The 14,854-nt window shown below is 39.6% G+C and overlaps 2 protein-coding genes across 5 annotated transcripts in view; one reads left to right on the top strand and one right to left on the bottom strand.

Annotated features, from left to right (window-relative positions):
• LOC132906967 (uncharacterized) overlaps nucleotides 1-6,004 on the bottom strand; it is a 68,754-nt gene extending 62,750 nt beyond the window's left edge. The window contains exon 1 of the transcript XR_009658067.1: nucleotides 5,892-6,004. The gene's annotated coding sequence lies outside the window, so the exon portion shown is untranslated. The remainder of the gene's footprint in view (nucleotides 1-5,891) is intronic.
• A 330-nt stretch (nucleotides 6,005-6,334) lies between these two features.
• LOC132906912 (RB1-inducible coiled-coil protein 1) overlaps nucleotides 6,335-14,854 on the top strand; it is a 53,848-nt gene continuing 45,328 nt past the window's right edge. For 2 of the 4 annotated variants that reach the window (XM_060959533.1, XM_060959531.1), the window contains exon 1: nucleotides 10,777-10,961. In XM_060959533.1, coding sequence (XP_060815516.1) covers nucleotides 10,792-10,961 — 170 coding nt within the window. In that variant the 5' untranslated portion in view covers nucleotides 10,777-10,791. Of the gene's footprint in view, nucleotides 8,189-10,776; nucleotides 10,962-14,854 lie in introns of those variants that run through there. The other 2 variants (XM_060959532.1, XM_060959534.1) reach the window with 2 other exon arrangements.

Raw genomic sequence — 14,854 nt, 5'->3', positions numbered from 1 at the left:
ACAAATATTACTCCGACTGAATACGTGACAGATCAGCGATATATGGATTGCGTCGATTTGTCTGTGCACTCAGATAGGAGCACGTGTGTAAGGAGACTGACCATCCATACTTTATCTCGATGACCGATTCACGTTGAATTACACGCTCGATAAGACAATCACGGCCGATCGAGGAAAAAAGTACTAATTTTAAACGATGAATAATCCCGCGTTCAACGGACAGGTGGTTAATTCGTCATTGACGCGATTGTGACGTATCGACCGATTGTCCACCATCGATAAGCTTTGCTTCGTGATGTTTCTCGGTTCCGTGTACCTCGAAGTATCAAGCACGCGCTGTCGCATGTACATGCGCACGAGTCGCCTAAAATATTTTGAATGCCCAAATATAGAATGCTATATGTATATCCTAGTTCTCCGTAGCTCATGACGGCGTTAGATAAAGTCTATTGCGCATTATTATACGAGAGTACGAATACAGCACGTTCGTTATCGGTGTCTTAATCATCGTTTTATTTTATCGGTTACAGTGGCGGGATATTTGAGAAAGTAAATATTTTCATTCTTATCAGAATCACGATCTACCTTATGCTTCGTTTTCTTAACGAATATATTTTTTTTACCTTCTTGTATTGGTATAAGTATAACTTTCTTTTCATTATTACATATATATATATATAATTTTATATATGTATTTAATTTTTTTTCGTTTACTATTGGATTCTTTTCTGCTGTTCGCTACATCGATCGGTAGAAAAGAAGTTACTCATTGCAAATGTACGAGCATACGCATAACTAGTTACCAGCTGGTTTCTTTTTCTTTTTTTTTTTCGTGACAGTATCGGTTTTGACACGCTTCTTATCTCTTATCTTCGCTTTCCTCGTTATGTTTGCTACCGTGGAAATGTCCGCGTCGATGTCGTCGACACTGAAGCGAAAAACGATAAAAGAAACGGCCGATAACCCAGAGCAGAGGAATAGAACGTCGGTTCTTACTACCGTCACTCAGCGGCGTAGAAACCAGCATGAATATCCGGGAAACGTTCCTCAGATCCTTGAAATGCTAATTCGTATCATTTACTTTAACAAAGTCTACTTTCTTGAGAATATCAACGAAGTTGGTAAAAATTTATATTTAAATTTAAATTTATTTATATTTAAATTTCAAAACGATACATTCGTTACATTGCATCAGAGATCTAAAGATAAACGCTGAATTAAATATTTTTGTTTCGTCTACCGTATCCTTCGATCGTAGCTCCTCTTTAGCAAAGTATACGTCTCATGACTGCGAATATTAATTTCTTGTTCGCGTAATATGAACTTATATAATCATCTACGAGCGATAACATGAACCTACCGCATGCTGGTCTTTGATTACAGACATTTGTCAAACCTGACGAACTAACATATTCATATAATCCTTCTCTATTGATAATGTGCAAATCAATTGCAACTAGGGCAAAAATTCGCGTACGATTCTATTTAATTTGTTATAAGTATCAGAAATATTGGGTAACTTTAATAACGTTCGCATGATCTCAACTTTTCCATGATTCTAGGTTACGAATGCTAATGAACGTAATAAAAAGTAACGCGTAGAATGTAAAGATCGTAAAAACAGAAATCATATTCGAATTTTAGGTCAAGAGAGAAAATTTCGATTAGGGCGACTCGATTGACGAAACCAATCTCACAACGAACTAATGATTCGAACGAGGATCCTGATTCAGCAATTCAATTGACTCGCTGACTTCATTTTATGTTGTTCTATAGACTTCCTGGTCGTATCTTTTCTACAATATTTTCGTCCTCGACACGTTACCTCGGACATCATACATATAAAATATTACACCTACGAATCTCCCGAAAGACGAATTGATCAACTTTCTATTTCCTCAACTCTGTTACTCGAGTGGTTGTATATTGAACTTTTGAAGAAAACGAATATTACTTTCACACGTTTATCTATCGCATAATGTGGACAATCACAAATACCATCATAAATTAAAAAAAAAGAACATAATTCAAAACCGATGTTTTTAAAAACCGTACCGCTTGTACTATATCTTATCATTTCCACTGATTAGCATGGCTTTTGTTAAAAAATTACTCTGAGACAATCTAGAAAGTTCAACGTTTCCTAGTCCGTTGATTGTTGCCAAGGGTTGAACAAAGATGTAACGATAAAAAAAATTCGATATTCATTATGCAACAGCCTAATAACGAGGTTGGGGCTGCGCCCTCTTCACCGGTTACGCCTTTGCTAGTGGAACGGGACGTCCGCAGCATGTAACATATAATACGAAGTACGCACGACGTGCACGTGCGTGAGCTGACCTCGCTCTGGCCACGCACCTCCCGCATGGCTCTCCAGCGATTCGCGTGCTACGGAGTCTAACGAGAGACCTTCGTACGAGAGAGACGTGAAAACCGCGCGTGTGTCGCGTACACGTATAAAGATCTGCGAGTTCGTCGCGCGCCTCGTTCCTCTTCTCTTTAGCTGATGTAGAAAATCATCTTTCCCCTTCTACTTCTACTTCTACTTCTCCTTCGTTCCATCGGTCATCGCAAGTAATACTCTCGATCCTTTCTCCCGTCGATCCGCTCGTTCGTTCGACGCCTTCGAGTGATTCACGTGTTACGGCTAAGCGTCTTTTTCGTGTTTATAAAATAGTTTCTTTCCCACTTTTCATTCCCTCTCCCCAGCCCACCCTCCTCCTACTCCTCGACTTTCAGTAATTGCATTATTATTCGTTATGACGGGAAACTGTTGCACGATCATGCGCATGAAATACTACATCTCTCTTCTAGGTTTCTAGGGAATGGAATATAGGTTGATCAGATTACTGGACCGGATGTTTATTCGTCCATGCGAGGTTCCGTTCGTTTGTTTACTTTTTGCGATGGGATAGAGAATTTTTGAATGTTATACGATATCTTTCGAAGTGAAGAGAAAAATATTATAGTATATTATATAATATTTAATAGTATATATATAATATATTAATATTTTTATTAAATTTCAGAAATGTTGTACGAGTCATAATTAAAATTATAAACATTAATTTTTATACTTTTAACTTTCTAAACTTCGAACATTTAGAGAGGAACTTTAGCATACGATTGAAGCGAGAAATCTTGCATATCAACAACGATTCTTTCGTATTTCCTTCATATTTGAGAAACTTTTAAGAAATAGTAAAACATAATTGTGTAGGAAATAGCCCAAAAAAACGTAGCAAGATTGAACTACAAAAGTATTGAGAAGGTAGCCAAAGCTCCCATAATTTTTCAAAAATTGAGATTACATACCTAACTTTGCTTCCTCGTATCATATATAATTTGAAGCAAGCTAGAACCTTGTATTTGCAGTACCAGTAATTGAAAACTAAGAACGTACTCACTGAAAAGCCGGAGCGTGTATTGGGGAAAGTAGATCTGTAAACCTGTACAATTGAGAAATTTATTCTTGCCGGTGTTTGCCAGCAGCTTCTTTTTTCGTTTTTGAACGGAAGGAGTTATAGCTTGTTATCATTGAAGTAACGTTTACGTTTCACCTTCTCTCTAACGTGTTATCAACGCACTTACTAAATTACAACCATTGCTATGAAGCATTTGTATGATTATTGACGGTTTGTTACATTTCAGCTGACTTACATGTGGAAACATGTGGAACAAAAACTTGATTTACGCAAGTAGCTGTATATTAATGCGACGTTGGAAAGATAATTGATCGACCCCGTCCAAGTTAAGCGAAATGTGACAAAAAAGAAAAGAAAAGAAAAGGAGTTAGAGAAGGGAGTCGTGCGCGTTCTATTGCGTTTCGCCTTCGACTTTCCAACGAACAGCGATTACATTATACTCGCGCAACATTTCGCAATGGCAAAATCGAGAAATCAGGCATCGACTAGCTACTTACCACGAGACAACGTCAAGGTTCGCGTTTTCACGAGGGGAAAATGATCGTTAATGATCCCTAACCGCGTAGAACTACCGGTTATGAATTGGTTAAAACGGTACGTCCCTGGGGAGTAGCAATTTCTTCATCTAATCTCTCTAGATATCGATAGTTCCTTTATCAATATTTTGACAAGTGAAAGTATTTATGATATTTCTGTTGCTTTCAAGTAAACTTCGGTTTACGTAAAGCAATTGGTTTCTTTCAGAAGGGGAGATAATATCATCCCGCATGTGCACATAAAATGGTATTATGTGTATATTAATCATTTTCACATATCTTATAATCTACGAGTTTGTTTATCAATGTATCTTTCGTAAATATAATGACGTTTACTGAAATAACAACATACGTAGATTAGCCGTATAAATAAAAGAGACCAACGTATTTGTAATAAATGCGATAGATCTTTTATTGCATCAGGGCATGCGTTGCCGGAAATGCGCGGCATATGACTAATCGAGGAAACTATTATCACCGGTTGCCATAGAATAGCAATTGTATTCAATAAGAATACACGCGCGTGAAAATGAAATTTCCTCCCTTGCGCAAAACATATAGAAAACGTGTAAGATAATACTACAGCACGTGTTCACGCGCGATAGTATAGTGAAAAAGCCAAGCTAAAACTCATTTATCACAACGATACAACGACATCGTATGCACAACGATATTTCGTCCCCCTCGAAGCTACATTTTTGTCATCGTATCTGTTTCCTTCTCTCCTTCATAAGTCCTTTAATTCGCGATACTGAACGCACAGCGTGTGTCTATGACTTTATCGTATGCCACGTGCCGACGCACCTATATAGCCGCATACATACCAAGATTGTTTCTACTACATCGGTCTCGAGTGAGGTAATGCAGAAGTCACGACGTAGTTAAGTTCCTGGCCATTCGTTGACACCGTGCCGCTGTCGGACGAACCGCGACTGAATTAAAATTCACCGAGAAGCCGCGTACCATGTTGCTATCCTAACTGTGTTGCGATTTCGTCGTGTATCGATTTGGAATTACGCGTGAGACAATGCCTACAATATAGGCGGGAACGATTCGCATTTATGGCTCTCATGGCCTCGAGCGAAAGGTGAACGATTCTCTGTCGAAGTAAATATTATTATACCACTTTTTCGCGGAGAATCGATCCGAGTTTGAGTTTCCACTCGGTGACGCAATTACATGATTATTTATTATATTATTCTGCGACATTGTAGATCATGCATATATAATAACATTAATGTTAGAGCATATTCAATATTCATTTCATAAACTAACAACGCATTAAGCGGAAATGCGCAGCTATCTGTAAACTGCGCAATAATTTTTATAGCTTTGCAAATGGCAATAGTTATATTTGGTCAACTGTGTTATTTCTGAGAGTTTATTATTTTTTTCGAAAATTAAGGCACGTATTCATGAAGCGTTTACAAAGCAATGAAACTTTAACCTGAATTTCTAACAGTTCCCTGACTGCGATAATGTTACGGCATATAAACAATACGGCACGTGCAGTTTCAACCCCACGCTCTGCCAGTACGAAATTTGCATCGTTTTCCCCTTTCACAGTCGATTTAGCATAAAGAGTCTCCACACGGAAGCGACAATGGCGGTGGGTCATTTATAGCTCTGCGCATGCGCGTTCATGCTCTCGGTCGATGACAGCGCTACTACTTTTGCAACTTCTTTTAAAACCACTATTTACACAAATATACTTTTATGACTTACTTTTCCGCGGAATTAATACGATACAAGAATATTCGATCATTTAAAAAATTATTGATGTTCAGAGAAACAAATTTTTATCAATTTAATATCTACATTAGCTGATGTTTATGATACATATGTCTGTAACTTCTTGCGGTATGAAGTCCAAGTTTGTTCTCTCATTTTCTAAATTATATTGAAAGAAAGTTATTCGTCACTCACGTACCAGCCTCCTGAAAAACTAGTTTGCTTCAAGTGCTGTATACATCAACCAAGAAAAAATAACAGTGGTTTCCATCTCGTCGATGATGAATTGCTGCGCATGACGTGATTCAAACGATATGGACACTCAAGAGCAAGGCATCAACATTCACGCACGATACACACAAACCGCAGAGTACTTTATCGCATTTATCAGGAAGTACTCGCACACGCCTCAATAATATTATTGGAGATACAGAACGATTAGAAGGAAATGTTTAATTTGTAATTTTTAAAGTTTCAATATCAGATCGTTCAAACTACCGCACGCGTACAATCACGCCATCTTGGCAAAGCGAAGATGGCGCGTCAATCGCGGACAAACAGCTGAGTGGCGAGTGGAATATCTGCGTAAGCTGAGCACACAGCAATCAGACGTTCTGTCCTCCGTGCTCGACCAGACCTGGACTCGGCAGTAAACAGCTGGCGACGCGATGCGTCAGAGCAAAATGTCGAACGGGACTGCGCCAAGCTAGTTGCCCCCCTACCATCTCTCTCTCTGGCACGGTGCAAGAGCTTCATAAAACTGGCCGTTCTCGGGCAAGCGTTCGGCGCATTCGCGGTGAAAATTCGACAGCGACGTGAAGCACACAAGTGTCAGTAGTCAGTACCTGAACAGAGAATACGGGGAATAAAAGCATAAACGAGAAAATCCGTGGCGAAAGTGGAGTTTCTTTGTTTCGTGCTTCGATCTCTGCGCATACGTTCCCGTGCGAGTGGCGCAGCATTGTTTGTGTGGTCGGTACGTCACTCTCGGCGTGTACACGGGCCTATCACGATATAAGACGAGGTCCTAGCGTCCTGCTTGATCTCGCTTCGAGTCTTTTCATCCACGTACAACCATAGAATACGCGTTTGCTCGTATTGTGCCGAGTCTTGAACTTGGACAGCGTTACAGCAAATCAAAGTAAGAATCGCTGGCCCTTCGTGTACGCGCGAGTGCTTTGTTTTGACGAGCAGCTGATCCGGGGCTACTCGTTAATCGCGTCGATTAGTCCTCCATCGCTGCAACGGTGATTCTTTTTCACCGATTTTTAACTTGTTTTCCGTCTACGTATACGAAATTATCGTACGGCTCGTGAACTTGTGTTTAAAGGGATCGTCGGCTCGTACTAACAGTGCTCCGTTACATCACAAAAACCGGAGGACGCGATCGACCGATACTTCGAGGAGCAACAGTACCTACACAACCTATACGAGACACAATTTTCATCGATGACAGGCGGACGAACGATAAGATCAAGAATTGTTATTATTATGTGATTATCCTACGGTTGAAAAGTGGTCGACTATTTAAGACCTTTTACGTGTGTTGGTTAAGCTCCCGGTTTCCAAGGAACTCTGCGTTTTCGTTTGTTTTTGTCGCCGAACCCCGGTCGGAACGAAATTCATTCAGAACCGTTCTGTAAATAACGATCGTGGGTTGCAAACTGAATAGTACCTAATTCGGTCCGCCTGTCGTTTACTTGCTGCATCTGGACCATTTAACAGACTGTAACAATAGCTTCCCTTCTAAAGGCTGTGCGGGACTTTTTTCTTAGTTACCGATGATCTCGTGATATATTACTCTTTACTCTTGCTTTTATTATATTCCAAGTGTTTCAACGAATCTCGCAAAGGAGTACTCGAAAGCAGTCAGACCTAGGTATACAGCATCGCTGCTTTCCTTCGAACCAATCTACGTATATACACACACGTTATATTTATACATACATACGCGTCATACACCTATAGCAAGGTATATATCGTCGAGGTTTCTCGAGCTTTTTCGGTGTTGCTCGTATTTTCGTCGGTTTGCGCGCCATTCAACGCGACTCAACTTCGATACCGATACCTACCGATCACGACGGAGAATAATAACAAAGAAACAATATACGCGCGAAATAATCGAGAACGAAATACGGTGAGCTGGTCAAACCCTACTCCGAGTTTGCGTGAATCGACGATGACGAACGGATTGGTGATCGATGCGGCATAAACCCGAGGGGGCCGTACTCGCGAGCGCTGTGAAACGAGGGGTACGGCCCCGATCAAGCTGACTGCAGGAGTCAGCCTGAGGTGACATATCTTCTGTCGGTCGGGCGTCGCGATTATCGGACGCCAAGCACCACCGAATGCCAGTGGAGTTTTTCAGGCGGGCTAGTGGCCGTTTCCCTCTTATCGCCCGACTGGAAAAAGCTTGACCGGCCCGAAAATGCTGTACATATTCCATGTGGACACCGGCACTACTATCACCTTCGATATCAAGTTGGCGTTGCAGACGTAAGTATTCATTTGTCCCCTTAATGCTTCCGTTTGTTTAGTCCCTGTTGCTATTTACTTTTGCGATAGGTTAGAATCTTGCGTCATGCGCCTTTCGTGGATCCGATAGATTCCTACCTTATTTGTTTACCAGTCACGTCACGCGTACTTAAAGTACTTGGTTACATACATGGTTATATGTGCTAGTTCGTCGATGAATTTGTAAAAGAAATTTAATTTGGAGGAGTTTTAATCGATTTGGATATGCGATTTACTACGTTCTGTAGTACTTAGATAAACGTGCTAATTTATCGATCAATTTATATGTACGTGTTATTCATGCGTGTAGCGCGTGACACTGGAACGCGGTAGAGTATAAGAGGTTCTATTTGAGGAATACGGTCATTGATCTCTAGAAATTCAATTTTAAAGATTTTTAGCCCGTAATGTATCAAGATAATATCGTTCAAGAATCACGATGTATATTTTCTTTGCTACGTATAAATAGCTATTAGAAATATATCAACAGTAATTTATCTATGGGATTAACTAGAAATTTTGTTAAATAGGAACTGGAAAAAAGATTGTTAATTGTAATTTCTTCAATGTCAACGTTTTTATGAAAAAATAACATATTACAAATTAATTCAACAATAAAAGATCCATTAAAAAGACATATCCTTTATGCTTATGCTTGATTTTGCTATTACAGTTTTGCGTGTAACTATCTCTTTGTTTTTTAAATTTTCGTCATCTATTATCTTTTAATATCATATTTATTTTGTAAGGCAGATTGAGATAAATATTCCACCGTTCCATCATTTATTTCTCTATTGTACTTCATAGTGCTTCATCCACTCGTATTTTCTTCACTTAATCGAACGCAAAGCGGATAATTGTTCGGTAGATTCGTTTTTCATATAAAAGAATAGCAGCAGTTCTTGCTAGCCGGTTGTTCCTGCCGAACGAAAACGATGAACCATTAAAACTTGCTCCGATAAATCATCAACGAGTTTATTTTTCAAGTTTCATCGAATATAGGCCAAGCAACGCGGCTACACTGTGCGTTAAGTGCGTGCGTTATTTAAATTAAAGACTCGGTCAAGATATCGTTATTTTTCACGGAAGGGTATCACCGTGAGCTGAAACACGTTTTCATGTTTATACAATCGAATCTCAAGGGGAAGATATAAATCTGTGAGTTTTATCTGATTGAATTTTTCGAGTAAAAAAGGTTTTTGCCTTCCTTGTTCTTTTTTCCTTATTTCCATAAATAATCAAATTCACGTTTCTCAATTTCCCTTTCACTTCTCGAATGGCGTCTATTCGTATCACTTATGGTATCATAAAGGAACGTTCGATATTATTCTCAGTTTAACTCTCTTGTTAAACTCTCGGCGATGGTTATCGGATTGAGCCTAGTCTGACTTGACTTGAATGCTGCGGAAACTCATTTCTTCGCGCGCAAAAGTCTTCTGTATATCCACATCCTTTCGTAGCCGGTTCACATGATTCGGTTTTTGCAATAAACGGTTGCCTTCTAAACGGATCTGCTTCCTCGACTACCTCCTATATCAAATAAATACACATTGACGCGTTGAAGCGTTTCGTTTTCGCTTCTTCGTTTTCTTCACTTCAAGCCTCTTTCCTTCTAGATATTTCCTTCCATCACAAACGTCGTATCGTATTTTTAACAAAGTTTAATTTCCACTTCAACTTTAGTTGCCTATCGAAAGCCGCTACACGCAAATTATATAAAGTGTTCAAGGACGTTTCCAGTTAAACTTCGCCAGAATATTTTATTAAATTACTACAGATCATATTTTAAGAGTTTATAACAAAAATACGAGATATTAGCGCAATAATAATGGATTTAAAGTGGTTGTTACGTCATAAAACAAGAATAGCTGAATAATCAATATGTTAATACTATATTTCAAGATGTTTAGCATTTCTGATAATAGATCTATGGACTCAGGAGATAGACTCATATCTTTTTATAGATTAAATTCATTATTCAGGTTCATTATGATTTTGTTTTATCTGAATGAATCAATCAGACTTTCGTATCGGTTTATAATAAATATTATTATTTATTTAATATATTTACTCTTTTTTTCGAAGCCAGTTATAGATCGATATCTTTGCTTCATTAATATATGGCGACATTTATCTAAATAATGTCTACGCCTGAAAAAAGAGTCGAATAAAAAGAGAAAAAGCGAATAACGTGAAGAGTCAGCAACAAAAGGTTTCAACACAAGCCTTTTGTTTATCGATGGTCGTCCACGCGATTGCTCGTCGTTTGTCGTTTAGCAACTCGTAGCAAGCGCGAGTATCGCGAACAACACGCCACGCCACGCTATGGAGAAGTGTCAAGGATCCCTCGAAGGTGAACAAATTGCAAAACCGTTCGTCTATCGCGGACAAACGTGGGCACATAGAGGCCGTGCTCGAAAGGCTTTTCTCTGACTTGAGCGAGCAGGAACGTGTGAGATCTGCGATGTGCGTACAAGTGCAGGTGGCTACGAAAATAGTAATGAAATCGGCGTGTCGAACGTGGGCGACCATTGGCTCGTGTCACACACGAGTCTGACCCACGGGTAAACTCGGCCAAGTCTTTAATGCGAACGCTTGGTGCATCCCTTGGAACGAATCAACTTCAAACGCTTCTCGAGGCTCGGTCTACTTTTGCGGTCCACGCTACGACTGTGAGTCTTGCGAAACTTAGTTTGGAACATTTGCCAGTCGTTGTTTGCGTTTCGTGTCGGCTACTAGCTTTTCTGAATCTCTAGTGAGCAGTTACGAGAGCTTCTTTTATGAATTTTCGACAGTTATAAATCACTATGTCGAGAATAAAGTTTGCTTTTCTCTGTTATTTGATATTTTGTTTGAGAAGCAAGTTTGTCTTTTATTTTGACACGAGAAAGAGTTGAAATATACAAATTAGAAGGTTGTAACAAGATCGAGAACACAAACCTATTATCTCCTTTCTTTTTTTGTTATATCCAAGTTATTTCTTTTTTTATTGCTTTAATATGGAAAATAAGGGTTACAGGAAGTTAGAGCTAGTTGAAATATCACAAAGTGCAAAGGGGGTTAATCCCATTGATTCGATTGCCTGTTCGATCGGCAGAACGGTGAATGTAATGCTCATTTCAACGTGAATTGCAATGTTCGGTTGCAATGTCGTATCTGTATTTTATTACGAGTTTCCCCGAGAACGTCTCGTAAACATTTGCCGAACGATGCAAAGGATTATCGACGAGCGTTATACAGTTGGGTTAGGCCGTAAAGCGTTTCGAGTCGAACCTCGCCTTTTTTGATAAAAAAGTAGGATACTATCATTGGCCGTTCTGAACTGTTAGAGTAGCGTTACTCGTAATTTTATCAACAGCGATACTGAGTCAAGAACGTTGTTGCAAGTGGAATGCGTATAAAATGTAATCTAATATATTATCTAAGTATTTAATTGTTCCTTGTTCGCTTAATTAATCGCTATATTTGCTTTTGTAGAAATCTGCTATATCTTAGTATCAATTAATTCACTATACTATCATGTGATTCGGAAGTTATGTAACCTATATGTCCGTAGTGTATATATTACAAGAATTATTTTATAAATTTTGGAATCACATTCCAGTTACTACTCCTTACTCTTTTTATGAAAAACAGCAAGCAATAACATCTGCTTCTTTGTATATATGAAGAAAAATCCAGTTCCAAAGAGTTAAAAATACGAATCAGAGAACAATATAAACAGAGAGGTAGCTCGAAATGGGAGAGTGGAAAGAAATGAAGCGTAAATAGGGAGGTTACAACCGTTGATCGCTTGCTTTTCCTTTACACAAATCCGTCCCGCTGAACATTAACAAGCAAATGAGCAGAACTTTCGTTTCGACTTGATTTAACGCGAGGTTTGTTCCCTAGAACGGAAACAGTGTTAACAGCACAAACATCGAGGAAAAGTTGGTGGCGGAACGAGGTTAACGTGAATTAGGAAAATAAAACTGGTAAGCGTGCGCTCAGGCCTATCACCGATGAGGAACATGCAGTTTTGCAATGCTACACACGGCCTGTACAACATCCATTATTCCGATCAAACCGCGTTACGCTTCACGTATCCTCGGATGAGTAAGCTAAGCGCATTTTATCCAACCATGATAAAAAGAAAGTCCGACGAATTCAGGTCTTAAGATGACTATTCAGTCCGATCTCTTCCAAGCTTGCACGTGATTCTTTATTTACTTATTGCTTAACGCTAGCGATCAATTTTTAGAAATCGAGCAAATCGTTGAATTCATTTAAACTTCTGTGTATGTTTTGCTTGTAATTATTTGGTTTTCAATCAGAGTAAATAGTAAATACATATCGTGGAATTAAGTACATCGTGAGTCAGGCAGAATCGTGACCCTCTGTCAGCGCTTATACGCGGTCCCATCAACCCTTTCTCGCCCACTTCCGCAACTTGTGCGTTCCCCGAAGCTCTCGAACCACTTTTTCAGATCTCCCTTCGCAATTAGTGCACGCACAGATCGACGCACACAAATATACCTCTAGATACATACATGTGCCGTATGTGTAGTGATGCGTTATGAAACATTTTAATCGTTTCGAATATACAGTTACTTCTGAAGGTAGATAGTAACATAGCGATACATCTGACAGAATCGAATGAATTCCTTCTTTTTCATGAAATATTATTTATTGTACCTAGTACGATAGTAAGCACAGTAAGTAGGATGTAAATACGAAAATCGTCGAATCACGTTCGAAATAATTGGAATTAAAATATCTTTGAATCGCTTTAAAATAGAAGTTGAAACATCTATAGCATTCTATGTATGTATATGTAATATGCTTTCGTACGACCAACTCACTGTCAGCTTAGCTCTCTTCTAGCGTTACACAGAATGGAATAGCTTTAACGAGTCAACGCGCGAAAAGGTGCCCGCCTCGCAAATAAGTACCTCTAATATTTGTGCATAAGATAACGTGGTTGCGGCGGTCAGCGACCCCATTCGTCGAGGCAATTAACGTTGTGTGTCGATTCAGCGTGGCGCCTTTGCTCTGCAACTTTTATCCTCGCCCGCCCGTAATTACAAAGTATACCGCTAAAGCGCCAAAGAGTAAATACGGTGCGACATAATTGCGATTTATTCCCGGTTTAGACGATGGATCGTTAAACGGTTCGGCAAAAATCCGTCCTCCGGAACCATGATAAATATCGCGCGTCTAGGGCCACCGCGATTGCCGGGAATGTGCAAACAAATTTATCAACTGTGTCTCGTCGACGGATAATCGAGTCTTTTTAATTAGTTTTATTCGCGGTCGCCCAGACGTTTATCGGTCAATTTTCGTGTCGCGACCAACTTTATTTACAGTTAATTTCATCCCCGGTGGGTGAACTGAGACGTTGTTGACAAGTCTGAATCTTTATAAATTTTCTACAAAACATTATAAATGCATTATTTTTGACAAGGATTTTTACATCTTCGCTGCATTTATTCAATCCAGAATCTCCGGATCGTGACAGGTTGTGGAATACGTAGCATTCGATAATTCGACGATTACGAAATTCGATGTAACCTTTGTAATGGCCGCGTGTTTGTGTTATTTGCGCGGTTCAAGGTCCGTTTTATCTGGTTTGAAATTGCATCGTTGTCGCGGTAGAGGCACGTTGTCGTGGTAGACGGCGCGTATTTTATCAGACTATTCTTGAAAGATTCTCGAGCGACTGACTCGTCTCGAACAACACGCGGTGGCCATAAATTGCGCGTAAAAGGAATTGGAACGGTGGTCGTGAGCACAGGCGAGTCGTCATTAACACCCTTGGCAAGGTTAAATAACGGATAAGGAGAACTCTTTGTCCAAGGCGAGGACGACGTGAGGCGCATCGCGTCATATTAATTATAAAAGAAAACTTAGTTGGTCTCATGTAGTATTTAAATGATACAGAATTTACATGGAAAGACTCGCGAAATTTTTATTTTCGAACTCATCCTCCGCTATTTACTATTAATGACCACACGTGAAAAATGATAAAGTGGCTTTAATTTCGTTCCTGGTTCCTTTTCTTCTATGTTTGAAAATCTACTGGATATTTTATCGGTTGTTTCGATGAATATTGCCTTGACATAATTGCCACGGTCGTAGCTTGCACTTTTATCCTCTTTAGGCCAATCGGATTACGTACGAGCCTTTCGTCTTGAACATCGCAAATTAATCGTTTGTTCGTCGTTGTTTGCGTTCGAATAAAAACTGATAGCAAAGAGAGCGGTTATCTTTGAGATCGAAAGTAGGGGCTCGATTAACTGTCCATAAGAGCTCGTTTCTGTTTCTTCTTCCATCAAGCTCCTTACTTTAGTCGGTTTCCACGTGAATTACAGAAACGCATCATCCGGCAATTACTACCACGCTGTATGAACGCCTTGCGAGAACCAGGTCGAGCAAGAGCCGACAGGAGGCTAATAGTGTCTTTCAACGTTTCCTAGACCGAAGGCGTGATCTCGTGCTAGATATCAGTTCGGCTACGCAGAAGTCTTCCAAGTTTCCCCAATTACACTGACTTTTGTTAGCTCTCCTAAGAGTAGCTCGCCTCCCTGATACGGGCACAAGATAATCTTGACCTTAATCACGGCATCGACGACGCCGAAGCTGTACAACTGCTCCGGTTTATCATAAAAC

The sequence above is a fragment of the Bombus pascuorum genome, chromosome 5 (genome assembly GCF_905332965.1).
Source record: "Bombus pascuorum chromosome 5, iyBomPasc1.1, whole genome shotgun sequence".
Classification (NCBI taxonomy): Eukaryota; Metazoa; Arthropoda; class Insecta; order Hymenoptera; family Apidae; genus Bombus; species Bombus pascuorum.
Note: the sequence above shows the minus strand (reverse complement) of the source record. Positions and strands in the feature narration are given on the sequence as shown.